At 32.8% G+C, this 16,398-nt stretch overlaps 1 protein-coding gene across 1 annotated transcript in view; it reads right to left on the bottom strand.

Moving 5' to 3' along the window:
- STAG1 (stromal antigen 1) overlaps positions 1-16,398 on the bottom strand; it is a 318,010-nt gene that overhangs the window by 177,553 nt on the left and 124,059 nt on the right. Inside the window, exon 3 of the mRNA XM_051985602.1 lies at positions 7,404-7,506. Coding sequence (XP_051841562.1) covers positions 7,404-7,506 — 103 coding nt within the window. The remainder of the gene's footprint in view (positions 1-7,403; positions 7,507-16,398) is intronic.

A 16,398-nucleotide genomic window follows, 5' to 3' on the forward strand; every position in this document is an offset into this window, starting at 1 on the left:
TAAGTACTTCTAATTAAATTATATTTAAAAGATTTTACATAATGACTTTGCTAAAATTAGAAGAAAAGTATGAAACTAGGAAAAAAAATCTTTGCAGCAAGTTTCTCTGATAAAATTTTCATTTCTAACATATAGAGGAAACTTGAATCAAACTTACAAGACAGAGTCATTCATCAATCATTTAAGCAATAGGAAGAAGTAGCTAAGAAGGGCAGATAGGTGGTTCAATGGAGAGCATGTTAGACCTGGAATCAGGAAGACCAGCTTACTGAGCTCAAATCTAGGCTCAGACACTTACCAGCTCTCAGAAAGTCACTTAAAGTTTGACTCAGTTCCTCATCTGTAACAAATAAGCTGGGGAAAGAAAGGGCAAATCACTCTAATATTTTAGGGCAGCTAGGTAGTGCAGTGGATATAGCACAGGGCTTGGAATCAAGAAAACCTATACATATTCTTTGGCCAAACAAAACCACTACTAAATCTATATCCCCAAAGAGATTAAGAGAGAGAGAGAGAGAGAGAGAGAGAGAGAGAGAGAGAGAGAGGAAAGACCCATATGTACAAAAACAATGTATAGCAATTCTTTCTGTACAGTGAAAAATGGGAAATTGACAAGACATTCATCAGCTGAGGAATAGTTAAACAGTTTTGGTACATCAACAGATAGAATAATGTTCTATTTTAAGAAATGATGAAGGAAATGGCTGTAGAAAAACCTGGGAAGACTTGTATGAAGAGATACAAAATGAAGTGAGAAGAACTGGGAGAACAATTTATACAACAGCAATAATGTAAAAAATAAATTTTTGAGAATACTTTTTAAAGCAGCAATAATGTAAAAAAAAAATCAAAATTTTAAAACAGTAATTTGATAGACAAAATGACTAACCATCACTCTAAAAGATTCATGATGATGGATAATTCCTTCAGATAAGAGAATTGACTTAGGATACAAAACCCACATTTTCTTCATTTCCTTTTTTATTTTTTTTGGTGGGGGCAGGGTTTAAGAAAGGGTAGATAGGTGGGAGAGGTAAAGCTAATGCAAGAATGTGCTTTTCATGGTTATACAATATGAGAAATGAGTATTTCCCTCTTATAGTTAATAATTAATCATTTTATTAGGACTGTGTGGGGCAAGTAATGTGGTTTCTCAGAAACTATCTGCTAAAGTATGTGAAACCTTAGGCCTCAGTTTAGATTTCCTAGAAATCACATGACCCTGAAGAAAGGAAACTTTGGAAATCCCCATATGCAACTAGGACCCCTCCCCAGCCAATTTAGCCAGCTCACCATCACTTCACACGTATAGACCAATCAGTTTTAAGGTCATTGGGTAATGGGTGGTCTGTGGTTTTATGCTATATAACCAACTCTTCTGCTTCTGTAAAATCTGCCTCCTCTTACTGGACCTCCCAGGAGAGGACACCCACTTCTCCTAAGAGGACTCAGTAGTCATTTTGAGTAGGGTCTTTGTACCACATATAGAACCAAGGTGGAGTTTTAAATTTTTTTGTTTTTTGATTTTTTCTACCTCCTCATCCAGAAATCAATCAGAGTATAAAGTCACAAAGATGCACCCAGGCTAAAGTCTAATCAGACAGTAAAAGAAATTCTAAGTTTAGGTTAATGGACATATTTCCGTTCATTGTGCTTGTTCAGATAGATCTTGCTAAATATTGATTCTCCCTATTAACAAGATAGGTGATGCAGAATTGATGTCTCTTTGATCAAAATTTGAGTAACCTCATCACTCACCAAAAGATAGCCCACCTCCCATTTGATTTACCAATGACAGGTAAAGAGGCATCCCTGAGGAACCTTGTCTTTTAAAGAGTACATAAACTCTGCCATTAGGGGTCTTTGGTTTAAAAGAGAGTAAAATGATCATCCTTTTATTAATAATCAAATGGTTTTATTAATAAGATTATTAAATTGCCCAGAAACAATATTCTGTGAATGTTTTAATCAGGATAACATTATCTGTAAATGGGTTTTGCTTTGCCTTCTAAAATGGGTAGGGAGGGGGCTGGAGGTAGGGAGAAAATTCAAAATTGAAAATAAAAATTTAGGAAAAAGAGAGGGAGGTTAATGAAGAGGCAGTTTGTTGGACTATAGTATACCTACAAGGGGGTCTGACTTAAAAGAAAAGGGACACCTCTTTATTAATGAGAAAAGGTTGAAGAAAATTAACCGTCAGAAGGAATCTGAGTGCATATAGCTTGACTTTAGCATGTATTGGGGAAAAAAAAATTATCTATAAATTCCATCCTTTCCCCCAAAACAAAAGGAGAGTCTCCTCAATTAATGAATCATATTTAATCATAGCACAATGTATTTGACAATAAGAGGGAAACTTAAGGTTCATTTAGTACAACCCCTTTATTTGACAGATGAAGATTAATAAAGCAAACAAAACTGAAAGGACTTATCCAGGATTAACATAGTTTTTCTTTGCTCTCTAGAGCACAGTTTCTTATAATGTTAATAAACAAATGAAAAAAAAATTAAACTCCCAATATTTTAAATTTCTACATTTTGGGTGTATTTTCATAAGGTATGTAGTATCAGTAAATATGGCATAGGTTTCATTTATAAATAAGGGAATATATATATTAAGGGAGTATATGTTAAAAAATCTTAACTGATGGGATATATAGGATCAACAAAGTTTGAAAAATCACTAATGATGACAATACAGAAGAAATGCAGATTCTAGCTTCTTAAACTGGGACGCTTCCTATGGGGTCTCATATTTATGATTTATTATCAGTACACAGAAAGATTTGTATACCTATGCCCCCCAGGTCATATAAAAATATCTTAGACAAAAAGATGTCAAGTTCTGAAGAATGTCTAGTGAGTAGTGACTTTTAAAGCACTTAGATTGAAGCAATGATAAGTGAATAAAGTCCTTTATTCCTTCCACTCCTACTATATCTTAATTATCTTCAAAATAACAATACTTATTCCAGTCTCTGTAATATTGGTTAGGCTACTGCCATCATTTAAAATATTCATTTCCTCTTTATTCATCCTCTATCCATAGTCTAATTCACATCCAAGGGTTAAGTCAAATCTTAAATTTTTTCTTTATTCTCAAATTCCATTATGATCTTATTGTGTACCCCAAAGATTTTTAACATAATATTGGGTGACAAATAATTATGGATTCATGAAAACAATCAATAAACTTTTAAAAACTCAGATAATCTAGAAAAATATTTCTCACTTCTCCAGAGCATCTAGGTGATGCAGTGGATAGAGGACTAGCCCTGAAGTCAGGAGAACCTGAGTTCAAATTTGACCTCAGACACATAATACTTCCTAGCTGTATGATCCTGGGCAAGTCACTTTACCCCAATTGCCTGGGAGAGGGGGAGGAAAGAGGAGAGAAAAAAGGGGAAAAAAATACTTCTCCAAATATAAATGTTAAGATTTTAGTAAGAAAGTAAGTAATCCTGCTTAGGTATGCATTAATACTATAAAAATATAGCTATTAAAGGAGAGGGTAGTCAACTACCCTAGGGGATAAGAAAATAAAATAAGGAAGATTTGTCTCCCTGCGTTCAAATTCAGCCTCAGAAATTTACTAGCTCTTTTTTGCTTCATTTCATCAATTATAAAACAAACCATCAAACTACTCCAGTATCTTTGTCAAGAAACCCCCCAAAAAGGATCATGAAAAGGAGGATGTGACTGAAAACAAGAAAAACAACAAAGCAGAAAGAAGACATAAGAAAAACAGGGTGTTGTTTTTACCAATGATAAAGAATAACAGCACTTTCCCAATAGAAAATGCTAATCCAATCTAAACTTGGGAATATCAATCTTGAAATAGGCAAAATTGCTTATTTAAGTCAAAGTGGACAAATGCTAAAATAGGGGTTGGTTGAGGAGATACACGCAAAAATTGATTATGGGTTAGAAATTCATAAATTTCTGTGTCATTTTACATTTGCTATGTTTTTGAGAATAATTTTAATCATACTATCCCTAGTCCCTCTCCAACTGTCATGGATATCCAGTATCAATAATTACTAAAGAATTTTAAAAGGAAAAAAAGCAATTGCAGCATTTATAAGGAAATAATGAGTGGAATAGTGTAGTACAATGCATTATTTTAAACTTTATTTATTCACTTTACTGTTTCATGTATTTTTTTCAAATAAATTCTCCAAAAACATATATCCACGCAGAAAAATGCCCACTGTATTAAACTATCTATCTACAGACAGAGAAAGAGAGAGAGAGAAAAAGAGAGAGAGAGAGAAAGAGAGAGAGAGAAGAGGGGGAGAGAGGGAGATGGAGAAGGAAAGAGAGAGAAAGTAGAGAATGCACATGTCTAGCAGACAAATATCAGAAGTGGAAAAAAGGTACATAACACAGTCCTATAGGAGAAAGAAAAAGTTTCTTTACTTTTTCTTTCTTTTTTTAAGAATGAAAACCAAAAGGGACCTAGGGTCAAGGCAATCACAGAAGCAACTGAGCTTAAGAGAAATCAACAAAAATTTGCCAGTTTTAAAAATCTGTTTACTCCATATGGGGCAGCAACAAAATAAGGAAGTACAGCATAAATAGAACTACTAAAAATACCAAATCCTACTCCTATTATATTTTATGTAAATAACCCTAAGTCGTTTTACTGTCTCAGTGCTTTAGGACAGTGGAGTCAAATTCAAATATAGACATGGATCCCTACAGTGGTGTTTTGACTTAGAAAATCAAAAATTAACATGAGCTATATGGCAATATATTTTATTTATTTTGTTCATTGTTTCACGATTATGAGGATTATAGAAGTTTCACACCTCTGCCCTAAGCAACTCTCTAAGACTATCAGTTACAAAAAAGGAACCAACTTGCATGGATAGAAAGTTTCCTCTGAAGGAAATTTCCCTTAACAATGAAATACTATCCCCTCCACACAAATTATAAAGGTAGTAAATGGTGACAACTAAAATTGTTTACAAGGAGAAGAGAAAAAAACAAACAAACACAGGGAACAATTCTAATCACCACTAGGCAAGATATACAGATTAATTCCTTTTTGGATAAATTTATTCCATAAACATAAAGTCCCATGAAATAGAAGGAAATAATCTTATGATATAATATTTTTAGTCTTTGATTTGAGGGAGAAGAAATAGGCTGGAAAGAGGTGGACAACAAAAATCATCTAAAAGTACCATACTGCAGAAAGACACTCACTGTCTGATGTCCTATGTTGAGCCTGGCATTAAAAAAGGAAACTGGAGAAATAGGATACAGGGAACATTTTTTTTTTTTAATATCTTACATTGTTTATATTAGGGAAGCATCGAGAGGATACTGATTTGTTACATTCCTGCCAATGAGAACAGAATAATAACAAACGGATCTAGGATACTAAGGATACTAGGATAGCATCCTAATATTGTTGTCTTGAGACAACATTCTGAAAAATGGATTGGCCCTTCTCTGATTCTTTCCAACTCTTAAAAGATTCTTTGAATTAGGACCTAAGTTCAATCACCTATACTTTTCTATTTAATAATGAGAAACTAAAATTTATAAATAAATTAGCAAGGTATATATAACAATTGTGAAAAATAAAACCCGATTAGAGAGCAGAAAGTAAGGAATAGAAACACAAAGCACAGAGAACAACAACAAAAGAAAGAAAAAGTACAAAACAGATTGGTCTTGTGGTCAGAGTGGAGAAAGAACAGGAATGAAGAAAAGAAAGTGTTCTAAAAGGGGGTGATAAAGAGGAAAGTGAAGAATTGAGAAAAACCAAGTGAGAAGGAAATATGAAAAGACTAAGTCAAAAAAGGAAAAAACAAATAGGAGAATCCAACATTTTAAAAAGACAAGTGTCATGACCAGTTATACCTTGAAAGACTCAAAAAACCATCCTTCCCAAAGCAAAGGTTTCAATCAGCAACAGAATGAATTTTCCAATGTTAAAAGATGAGATAAAAAAAAGACTGTATACTCAGGGTTAAATAACCAAATAAATGTTGAAAAGAGTGGTAGAATCTTGTCTGCCACCTTCTTCTACCATACCACATTGCCTCAGTGAAAGGCATGGACTTATATAGGTACCTCTATTAATGAAAATTTAAATATTGTAAATGATAAAATGAAAGTTTTTCCTAAATATAGTTTTCATTTCAGTGAACATATAGAAAATAAGAAAATTAGGTCATAGAAATTCCTTGACCATTTTGCACATACTGTCATTGCTAGCAGTTCTACAATGCACATAGCAAAAAAGAACAGAGAAAGGAATAAGAAAACATCTGGAGCTTCAGGCACTATATACTACAGACAGAAGAGGGTATTTGATTGTAGGAGAAGAGGAGGAGAGGAAAGTTAAAGAGTGAGGGAAGTAGATAAGAAAGGGACTAAGGGAAAAGAGGACAGATGGGGAGATAAAGAGGAGAGGGTGGAGAGAGGAAAGGACAGAGACAGAGACAGACAGATTGAGAGAGAGAGAGAAAGATTTATTTGTATAAAACTGGCCCTGGGATGAGCATAGGAATGATATTAGACATATCTTCATTGTTAGATTAAGTGAAATGTTTAGGGTCACAAAGCTAATTTGTGTCAAAGGCAGATCTCACATTCACATTTTCATGGCTTTGAGAGTGGCTATCTATTCATTGTACCATGGGTTCTTCTCAAGAAGAATCTGTTTCTAAAAGAATAGGTCAGAAGGCAAGAACTTTCATCTTGACTGAGAAATTAAATAGGGTTAAGGATCACAAAGGCTACACATTACACAAGAATATATTTTTCAGTCTAAGAACCTGAAATACAATGTAGTAACATCACAGTGGGATATCATATTACCGAGCCTAGGTTTTATTAGTCACATCCACTTATAGGATAACATATAACACCCTATCATGTATATCCATATGTTTCTAAAAAATTAATTCCTCAAGTCTTCGGATAAATTTGTGATCCATGGCATTTCAACTCTCTAAGATTGAGGGTTAACCAGAAATGTTCCAGGTACTGAGGAAATGCTGCCAAGGAAATGCTAACATAAATAGCAACAAACAAAAAGATATCAATCCAAATTAAGTTAATTAGAAATCAGATCAGTCTTAGAAATGCAGGTTCTTAAACAGCATTCAAGGCACCAAATCAGCTTATATATTAGTAAACATTAGTCCTGACACTATCCTATACTAAGACCAAAATATTTGGGACAAATAACAGACTCTTCATTCATTCCTGACCAATATTACTTTTCCTTGATCATCTTTTAAGTTTTTTTTTTTTTTTTGACAATGCAAGGCTTAAAATAATCTGTGATATAATACTAAGACAAAGAGAATTAAGGTTTAGCTCATGCTGAGCCTTAATTAAATAATTATTTCAAGGACAAGAAAAAGGAATAAGATACATACTGGAGGCCGGCCAGGACGACCCCTTTTTCTTTTCCCTTTGACCTCTGTTTCTTCAAGCTCACTGCCAGCATCTGAATGAGCAGTGGTTTCATTAGTTGAATCCCTAGAAAATAAAATATTAATTCAAATTATTTCTAGCCAGCAAAGTAAATAATAAATGATCACTGAATTTCATATTTCTTTTTTCGCCTTGAACTCCTTTTATAGTGGTCCAGTGCTGATATAAACTAAACTCATTTTTAAAACCATTCTGGAATCAAAACAAAAATAGTATTTTAGCCTTGGAAAAAAAATTAAGTAATGCTATTTGTAGTCCTAACCCATATATCTAAAAAATGTAAAATGAAAAGGGAAAAAGACAAGAGAAAGAACTAAAAGAACTAAAGGGAAAGGAAGTCTATCATGTGAAAAAAAAAAAAAAAAAAAAAAAACATTGATAGTTTATTGTAGAAAACTGAAGAAACCAGAAAGAGAATATTAACGTCTATATAGAAAAAATAGATATGATAAACCTAGGCTTGTTATTAAGAGCTAGGGTAAAAGATACAAAATTAAATGAAAATCAAGTATTTATTAAGTTTACTATGTAGAAATATCATGGTAAAAAATGGGGATAAATGTATCTTACACTCTACTGGAAGATGCAACATTTACTCAAGCCAAATATAAGATAATTTGAGGACAAGTATGGCACTTCAAACTGGAAAGAATCAGCCAAGAATTCATAGAAGTGACATCTGAATTAGTTCAGCATTTTCAGAAGCAGAAATGAGACGGGAAAATATTATAAGTTATCAGGGATAACATGTTAAAATGTCCAAAAATAAGACATAGAATGTCAGAGTGAGTAAGATCTCAGAGACTATTTTATAGTTAGGACACTGAAAAATGAGAAAAGAAGTAATATGAAATAAATAAAGAGACATATCTTTCTTCCTATAGAAGGGGTAACAATGCTACATGAAAACTGGGAACTAGGACAGAGTTGTGCTTGAAAATTACAAAAGGAAAGTAATTAAATAACTTTCCCAAATTAACCAATAATGGCTCTGAGTCTGAAATTTGGAGAAGCAATACCTTTCTTCTTTCTATTCAGAGATGACAGCCAAAACAACACCTGAACTAGAGCATAGGGAAGAGTTGTGCTTGCAGAAGAAGATACCCTGTCGCCCAAATCAACTGCTCCATACATAACCAGCAGGCCACAGACACAAAGTATATCCCCATTTGCCCAAGGGATTAAAACCCTCATTACCAGAAATTCTGATCATCTGGACCTGCCCATGCCACTTCCCATTCCAGTTTCATCTCAATTATTGCTCCTTTCATCTTCATAGATTGAATAGGACTTCACAATCTCTCTCTAACTTCTTTCTAATTGAATTTTATATTACTGCCCTTCACACACTACAGATTCTAGCCAAACCAGCCTTCTTGCTCATCTCCCATGTCTGTGCTTATGCAGTGTCCCTAATTCTTGAAATGTTCATGCTATTTAATTCTACTTCCTAAAATTCTTTAGACTTAGTTCCATTATGCCCAACCCTGTGCATCCTTGGGATTCAGCAGTGTCTCTACTGGGTCTGTATCCAAAAAGGATCATAAAAGAGGGGCAGGGACCCAAATGTGCAAAAATGTTTGTAGCAGCCCTTTTTTAGTGGCAAAGAACTGGAAATTGGATGCGCATCAGTTGGGGAATGGTTGATGAAGTTAACGGTATGTAAATGTAATGCAATATTATTGTTCTATAACAATCACAGTTATTTTAAGAAAAGCCTGGAAAGACTTATATGAAGTGATGCTGAGTGAAGTAAGTAGACTTAACTCTGCGTGTACTTTGTTATACACAGTAACCACAAAATGTTGTAATGATTAACTGTAATGCTTAGCTCTTTTCAACAATGAGATGATTCAAGATAATTCTAATAGACTTCTGATGAAAAGTATCACCCACATCCTGAGGGAACTATGGTGACTAAACGTGAATCAAAGCAAAATATTTTCACTTTTTTTTGTTTGCTTCTTCTTCTTCTTCTTCTTTTTTTTTTTTTTTGCTCTTTGATCTGATTTAACTTGTGCAACATGACAATACATTTAGAAGAGTTGTACATGTTTTACTTATATTGGATTGTTTGCTATCTTGGGAAAGCAGAAGTGGAGAGAGAGAAAATTCAGAAAATAAGGTTTTGCAAAGGTAAATGTTGAAAACTATTTTTGCATGCATTTAGAAAAGTAAAATATTATTTTAAAATTTTTTAAAGGAAAAAAAGAGACATTTTCATTAACCTCTATCAGATTGCTTGCTTTCTTGAGGAAGGGAGAGGGAAAGGAGGGAGGGAGAAAAGTTTGGAATACAAAGTCTTACAAAAATGAATGTTGAAAGCTATTCTTTACATGTATTAGGAAAAATAAAATATTATTGAGGAGGGGAAAAGACATTTTCAGTGCCACTTCTATATAAGGCCATTCCAACCTCACCTGTCCCATTTCAACTGATGTTAGATTAGTTTTGGCCTTTAAAAAAGCAGTTTCTATTTAGTGGGGGAAACAGTATCCTGCAAGAAATTTAAAGATAACGATATGGTGGTAATAAACTAAGACCAGACAAATCTTAGATTTAGATTCAACTCTACAATCTTCTCTTGCATTCCCTCTCCCTGATTCCATGGTTTTCCTCAGAACATTCATTTAACCAAAGTGCACAGGCCATCATCTCTTCATTTTTCACCAGGCTATGTAATCTAGACTTCTCTAATTTGCTCCCAAGTGAATGACTCCTATCTATCTTTTTTCAACTTCTTTTTGTAAATTGTTCTCTTGCATTAAGTGTCTTGAGAGGAAAAGCTACCTTATCTTTTTCTTATAATTGTATATGCAGTGGTTGCCACAATGTATACCTTAATAAATACTTGTGGACTGACAAAAAATTAATCCCTATCCTATTAGTTTGTAGATAAAAAATAAATTAATTAAATGAGGTTAAATGACTTAAGATCACACAAAAATTAAGTTTAGAAGAAGAAATGTCATTTGAATCTACATCTTCTGACTCCATATCTACAAGCCCAAAACACCAATCAAAAACAGTACCAGAAGGCCACTGCAAGCTGCCTAAAAGACTACAGGTTCTGAAGACTTCATGGTACAGTGAAAAGGGAACTTATCTCAGGGTTATAAGATCTAAATTCAATTCCTGTCTGTAATACACACCTCTAAATGTCAATTTCTTCATCTGCAAAATTTAGGTATGAACTAGATGACTTCTCAGGTTTCCTCCAGGCCTAGATCAGTAATATTATAATCTTTTATGTCCAAAATGGCAATTGGAAAGTAATAAAATAGGAAATGAAACCCCGATCCTGTATAACAATAGAATTCTTTTTAAATATATCAACTATCAGCTTTTCAACCTTGTTCCATCTTTGATCTTAAAATTATCCTCTCTAGATCTACTAACCACATTAGGCTAAATGTTGCATAAGGGCATAAATTATTTTAATTATTTTTAAATTTCTTTACATCACCATCCTTTTGGACATGAAATAGTGCTTTGCCAATGGAAGGAACTTAGTTCCTGATTGATGAATAAAAGCATGTTCCTCTACTGTGTACTCAAAATTTTAACTATACATTTATTTTTTACAGAACTTGTCTACGCATTTCCTTTCCAATCCTCCATACCAAACTCATTACAAGTTTCCATCAAATCACAGCAATAAAATTCTTACAGGTCTCAATGTTGACAATCTATCACTATCTAAAAACCTATCCTGCACACAAATGGTAAGTTAACTTTATGAAAATACCTATTTTAACATGCTACCCCTCTTTTCCTGGACACAAAAGTAGTTCAATAACTACCCATTTACTTAAAAATAAATGAGAAATTCTTACATGCAAATATTAAAAATTATAGTTTAATACACAGCTTTTATTTCCAAATATTATTCCTGATCCTGATCCAATGAGATGGTTCTTTTATCAAAGAACAAAAAATGGATAAAAAAGCATTTCAAGAACCAAGGAAACTGGTTATAAACCTACCTCAATTATTTAAGTAATGTGATCTGAGACAAATTATTTGTTATCTCTGATCTCAAAATTTCTCACATATAAAATGAGAAATTTGGAGGGGCGGAGCCAAAATAGCAGAGAGGAGACATTCCTTTTTCTGACCTCTCCCCATATCCCTTAAATTAACAGCAAATTATGCCTCTGAATCATTTTTGGAGCAATAGAACCCACAAATATATAAAATGCAACAAATTTCCAGCAGAAGATATTTTGGAAGATCTTCAGAAAAGATCTGTTTCAATCAGGCACGGAGGGATGGAGGCGGGTTGAGAGAAGACAGTGCACAGTCCCAGGGCAGTATGGGATCCATACAAGAATCTACAGCAATGAGATGATTCTGACCAGTTCAAATTGTTTACTGACGAAGAGAGCCACCTATATCCAGAAAGAGGATTGTGGGAACTGAGTATGGTTTACAACACAGCATTTTCACTCTTCTTATTGTTATTTGCTCGGATTTTATTTTGCTTCTCTCTTTTTTTTTTTCTGGTCTGTTTGATTTTTCTTGTATGGCAAGATAACTGTATAAATATGTATGCATATATTGGATTTAACATATATTTCTACCATGTTTAACTTATACTGGACTACTTGCCATCTAGGGGAGGGAGTGGGGGAAGTGGGGAAAAATTGAAACACAAGGTTTTGTTAATAATGAGTAATTGTCCATGCAAAAGTTTTGAAAAATAAACATCTTTAATGAAGGGGAAAAAAAGAACTACAAAATAAATAAGAAAACTTAAGGAGGTAAATAGAATTTTAGAAAAGTTAGGCATGATAGTTATATATTAGGGCATAAGTACCTAAAAATCAAATGCAGAAAGGCAGAAATAGTAAATGTATTTTTTCAGCTCATAATGCAATAAAAATTACATGCATTAAAAGGCCAGGGAAAAGTAGAAAAAAATTAATTGGAAACTAAATAATCTAATCCTAAAGAATGAATGGGTAAAATAACAAATCATAATTTCATTCAAGAGAAAAACAATAATGAGACAACATACTAAAATTTGTGGGATGCAGCCAGAGTGGTTATTAGGGGAAATTTTATATCTCTAGATGTTTACTTGCATAAAATAGAGAAAGAAAGCATCAATGAATTGGGCTTGCAACGTAAAAAATATGAGAAAAAGAAATTTAAAACCTCCAATTAAATTCCAAATTTAAAATTCTGAAAACAAAAGGGAAGAATAATAAAATTGAAAGCAGAAGAGTTGGTTTTATGAAGAAAAAAACAACAACAAAAGAAATACCTTTAGTTAATTTAGTTAATTCGATTATAAAAAGGAAAAGAAAATCAAATTGTTAAGTCTCAAAAATGAAAAAGGAGAACTTTCCACCAATGAAAATGAAATTAGAGCAATAAATAGGAATTATTTTGGCCAACTATATATCAATAAACTTGATGATCTAAGTGAAATGGAGGAATACCCACAAAAATATAGAAGAGGAAATAAATTTTGTTTAAATAGTCCCATTTTAGAGAAAGAAATAGAACAAACTATTAATCAACTCCTTAAGAAAAAAAACCTAGGGCTAGATGGATTTACATATGAATTCTACCAAACATTTACAGAACAATTACAATACAATACAAATTATTTGAAAAAATGGGCAAATTCCTTTTATGACACAGATATGGCGCTGATACCTAAAGTAAGTAGGGTGAAAACAGAGAAAGACAATTATAGACCAATTTCCCTAATGAATATGGATGCAAAAATCTTAAATAAAATATTAGCAAAGAGACTTCAGAAAGTTATCCCCAGGATAATATACCATGACCATATAGGATCTATGCCAGGAATGCAGAGTTGTTCAAAATTAGGAAAACTATTAGCATAATTCACTATATGAAAAATCAAACCAGAAAAAATCAAATGATGATCTCAATAAATGCAGAAAAAGCATATGATAAAACCCAATACCCATTCTATTAAAAACACTAGAGAATATAGAAATAAATGGAGTTTTCCTTAAAATGATCAGTAGCATTTATTTAAAACCATCAGCAAACATCATATGGGGAATAAACTAAAATCCTTGCCACTGAGCTCAGGAGTGAAGCAAGGTTGCCCACTATCACTATTACTATTCAATATTGTATTAGAAATGTGAGTTTTGCCAATAAGAGAAGAAAATGTAACTAAAGGAATACTAGAAAATCAACTTAAAAATTACAAGAAACAATTCACAACTTTATCAAAGTTACAGGATACTAAATAAATCCACATAAATCATCAGCATTTTTATATAGTGCTAACAAAGTGCAGCAGAGCAAGAGATAAAAAAAGAAATTCCATTCAAAATAACTGTTGATACTATAAAATATTTAGGAATCTGTCTACCAAGGCAGAATCAAGAGCTATAGGAATACAACTACAAAATATTTTCTCTACAAATAGTCAGATCTAATCAATTGGAAAAATGCCAAGTGCTCATGGGAAGGTCAAGCTAATATAATAAAAATGACAACACTATTTAAATTAATCTACTTATTCGGTGCCATATCCAACAACCAAGAAATTATTTTACAGATCTAGAAAAAATAACAAAGTTCATCTAGAAGAACAAAAAGTCAAGAATTTCAAGGGAATTAATGAAAAAAATATATAAATAAAGGTGGCTGAGCTAAGCCAGACCTAAAATTATATTATAAAACAGCGGTCATCAAAACCATTTGTTACTGACTAAGAAATAGAGTACTCAATTAGTGGAATAGATTAGATTCACAGGACAAAATAGTCAATGACTATAATAATCCAGTGTTTGATAAATTCAAAGACTCCAGCTTTTGGGATAAGAACTCACTATTTGACAAAAACTGTTGGGAAAATGGCAGAAACTAGGCATTGACCCAAACCTAATACCATATACCAAGGTAAGATCAAAATGGGTTCACGATTTAGACAAGAAGACTGATACCATAAGCAAATTACAAGAACAAAGGATAGTTTACCTCTCAGATCTATGGAGGCAGGAATTTGTGACCAAAGAAGAACTAGAACTCCTTAATGAACACCAAATAGATAATGTTGATTATATTAAGTTAAAAAGTTTTTGTACAAACAGAACCAATACATATAAGATTAGATGGGAATCAATAAATTGGGAAAACATTTTTAAACTCAAGGGTTCTAATAGACCTCATTTCTAAAATATACAGAGAATTAACTCAAATTTATACTACTTCAAGCCATTCTCCAATTGATAAATGGTTCAAAGATATGAACAGACAATTTCAGATGAAGAAATTTAAACTATTTCTAGTCATATGAAAGTGTTCCAAATCACTATTGATCAGAGAAATGTAAGTTAGGACCCTTATGAGATGTCACTACATATCTCTCAGATTGGCAAAGATGATAGGAAAAGACAATGACAAATGTTGGAGGGGATGTGGGAAAACTGGGACACTGATACATAGCTGGTGGAAATGTGAATGGATCCAACCATTCTGGAGAGCAACCTGGAACTATGCCCAAAGGGTTATTATACCGTGCATAACCTTTGATCCATCAGTGTTTCTACAGGGCTTATAAAAAAGAGGGAAAGGAACCCACATGTGCAAATATGTTTGTGGCAGCCCCCCTTTTTTTTTAGTGCAAAGAAACTGGAAACTGAGTAAGTTATGGTATATGAATGTTATGGAATATTACTGTTCCATTAGAAATGATCTGAAGGATTACTTCACAGAGGCTTGAAAAGCCTTTCATGAACTGATGCTAAGCGAAATGAGCAAAACCAGGGGATGATTCATTATACACAGCAACAACAAGATTATATGATGATCAATTCTGATGGATGAAAATCTTTCCAACAATGAGATGATTGAGTCCAATTCCAATGATCTTGTGATGATGACAGCCATCTATACCCAGAGAGAGGACTGTGGGAACTAACATCGTATTATCACTTTTTAAATTGTTTGCTTGAATTTTGTTTTCTTTCTTTATCATTTTTTTCTTGTGAAGCAAGGTAATTATATAAATATGTATGTCTAAATTGGATTTACACATATTTTTACTATGTTTAATATATATTGGATTACTAGCCAGCTAAAAGAGGAGGTAGAGGGAAATGAGAGAAAAACCAGAATATAAGGTTTTGGAAAGGTCAATGTTGAAAAATTACCCTTATATGTTTAAAAAACAAAACAAAACAAAACAAAAAAAAACTTCAATTAAAAAAACCTGTCAGCACTCAAAAAATAAAGTAAAATAAAATTAGAAACTTAACTACTTGACATTTAAGGTACCTTCTAACTCTAACTTTTTTCCCCCTATAAAAGTCAACTTTGGAAAAACAAAAACAAAAAACGTAAGACCTCCCACCCTAGTGGAAATAAAAACCCTTAAGAAAAATTAAATTAAAACAAAGACAGAGTGATAAAAAGAGAATGCTTCCATGTGTACTCACACACAATCAGTTTTTTCTCTAGGTATGGATAGGATTTTCTTGAGAATAGCCATGGATGATTATACTATTGATAATACTGATTGTGTCTGAATACACATGGAAACATTCTCTTTTTCTCTGTCTTTTTTTTTTTTTAATTTTATAATAACTTTTTATTTACAAAACTCATGCCAGGATAATTTTTTACAACATTATACCTTGCACTCACTTCTGTTCCAATTTTTCCCCTCCCACTCTTCACCCCATCCCCTACATGGCAAGCAGTCCTATATATGTTAAATATGTTGCATTATATCCTAGATACAATATATGTATGCAAAACCGAACAGTTCTCTTGTTGCACAGGGAGAATTGGATTCAGAAGGTAAAAATAACCTAGGAAGAAAGACAAAAATGCAAATACTTTACATTCATTTGCCAGTGTTCTTTCTTTGGGTGTAGCTGCTTCTGTCCATCACTGATCAATTGAAACTGAGTTAGATCTCTTTGTCAAAGAAATCCA

The sequence above is a fragment of the Antechinus flavipes genome, chromosome 3 (assembly GCF_016432865.1).
Source record: "Antechinus flavipes isolate AdamAnt ecotype Samford, QLD, Australia chromosome 3, AdamAnt_v2, whole genome shotgun sequence".
In the NCBI taxonomy this organism is placed as follows: domain Eukaryota; kingdom Metazoa; phylum Chordata; class Mammalia; order Dasyuromorphia; family Dasyuridae; genus Antechinus; species Antechinus flavipes.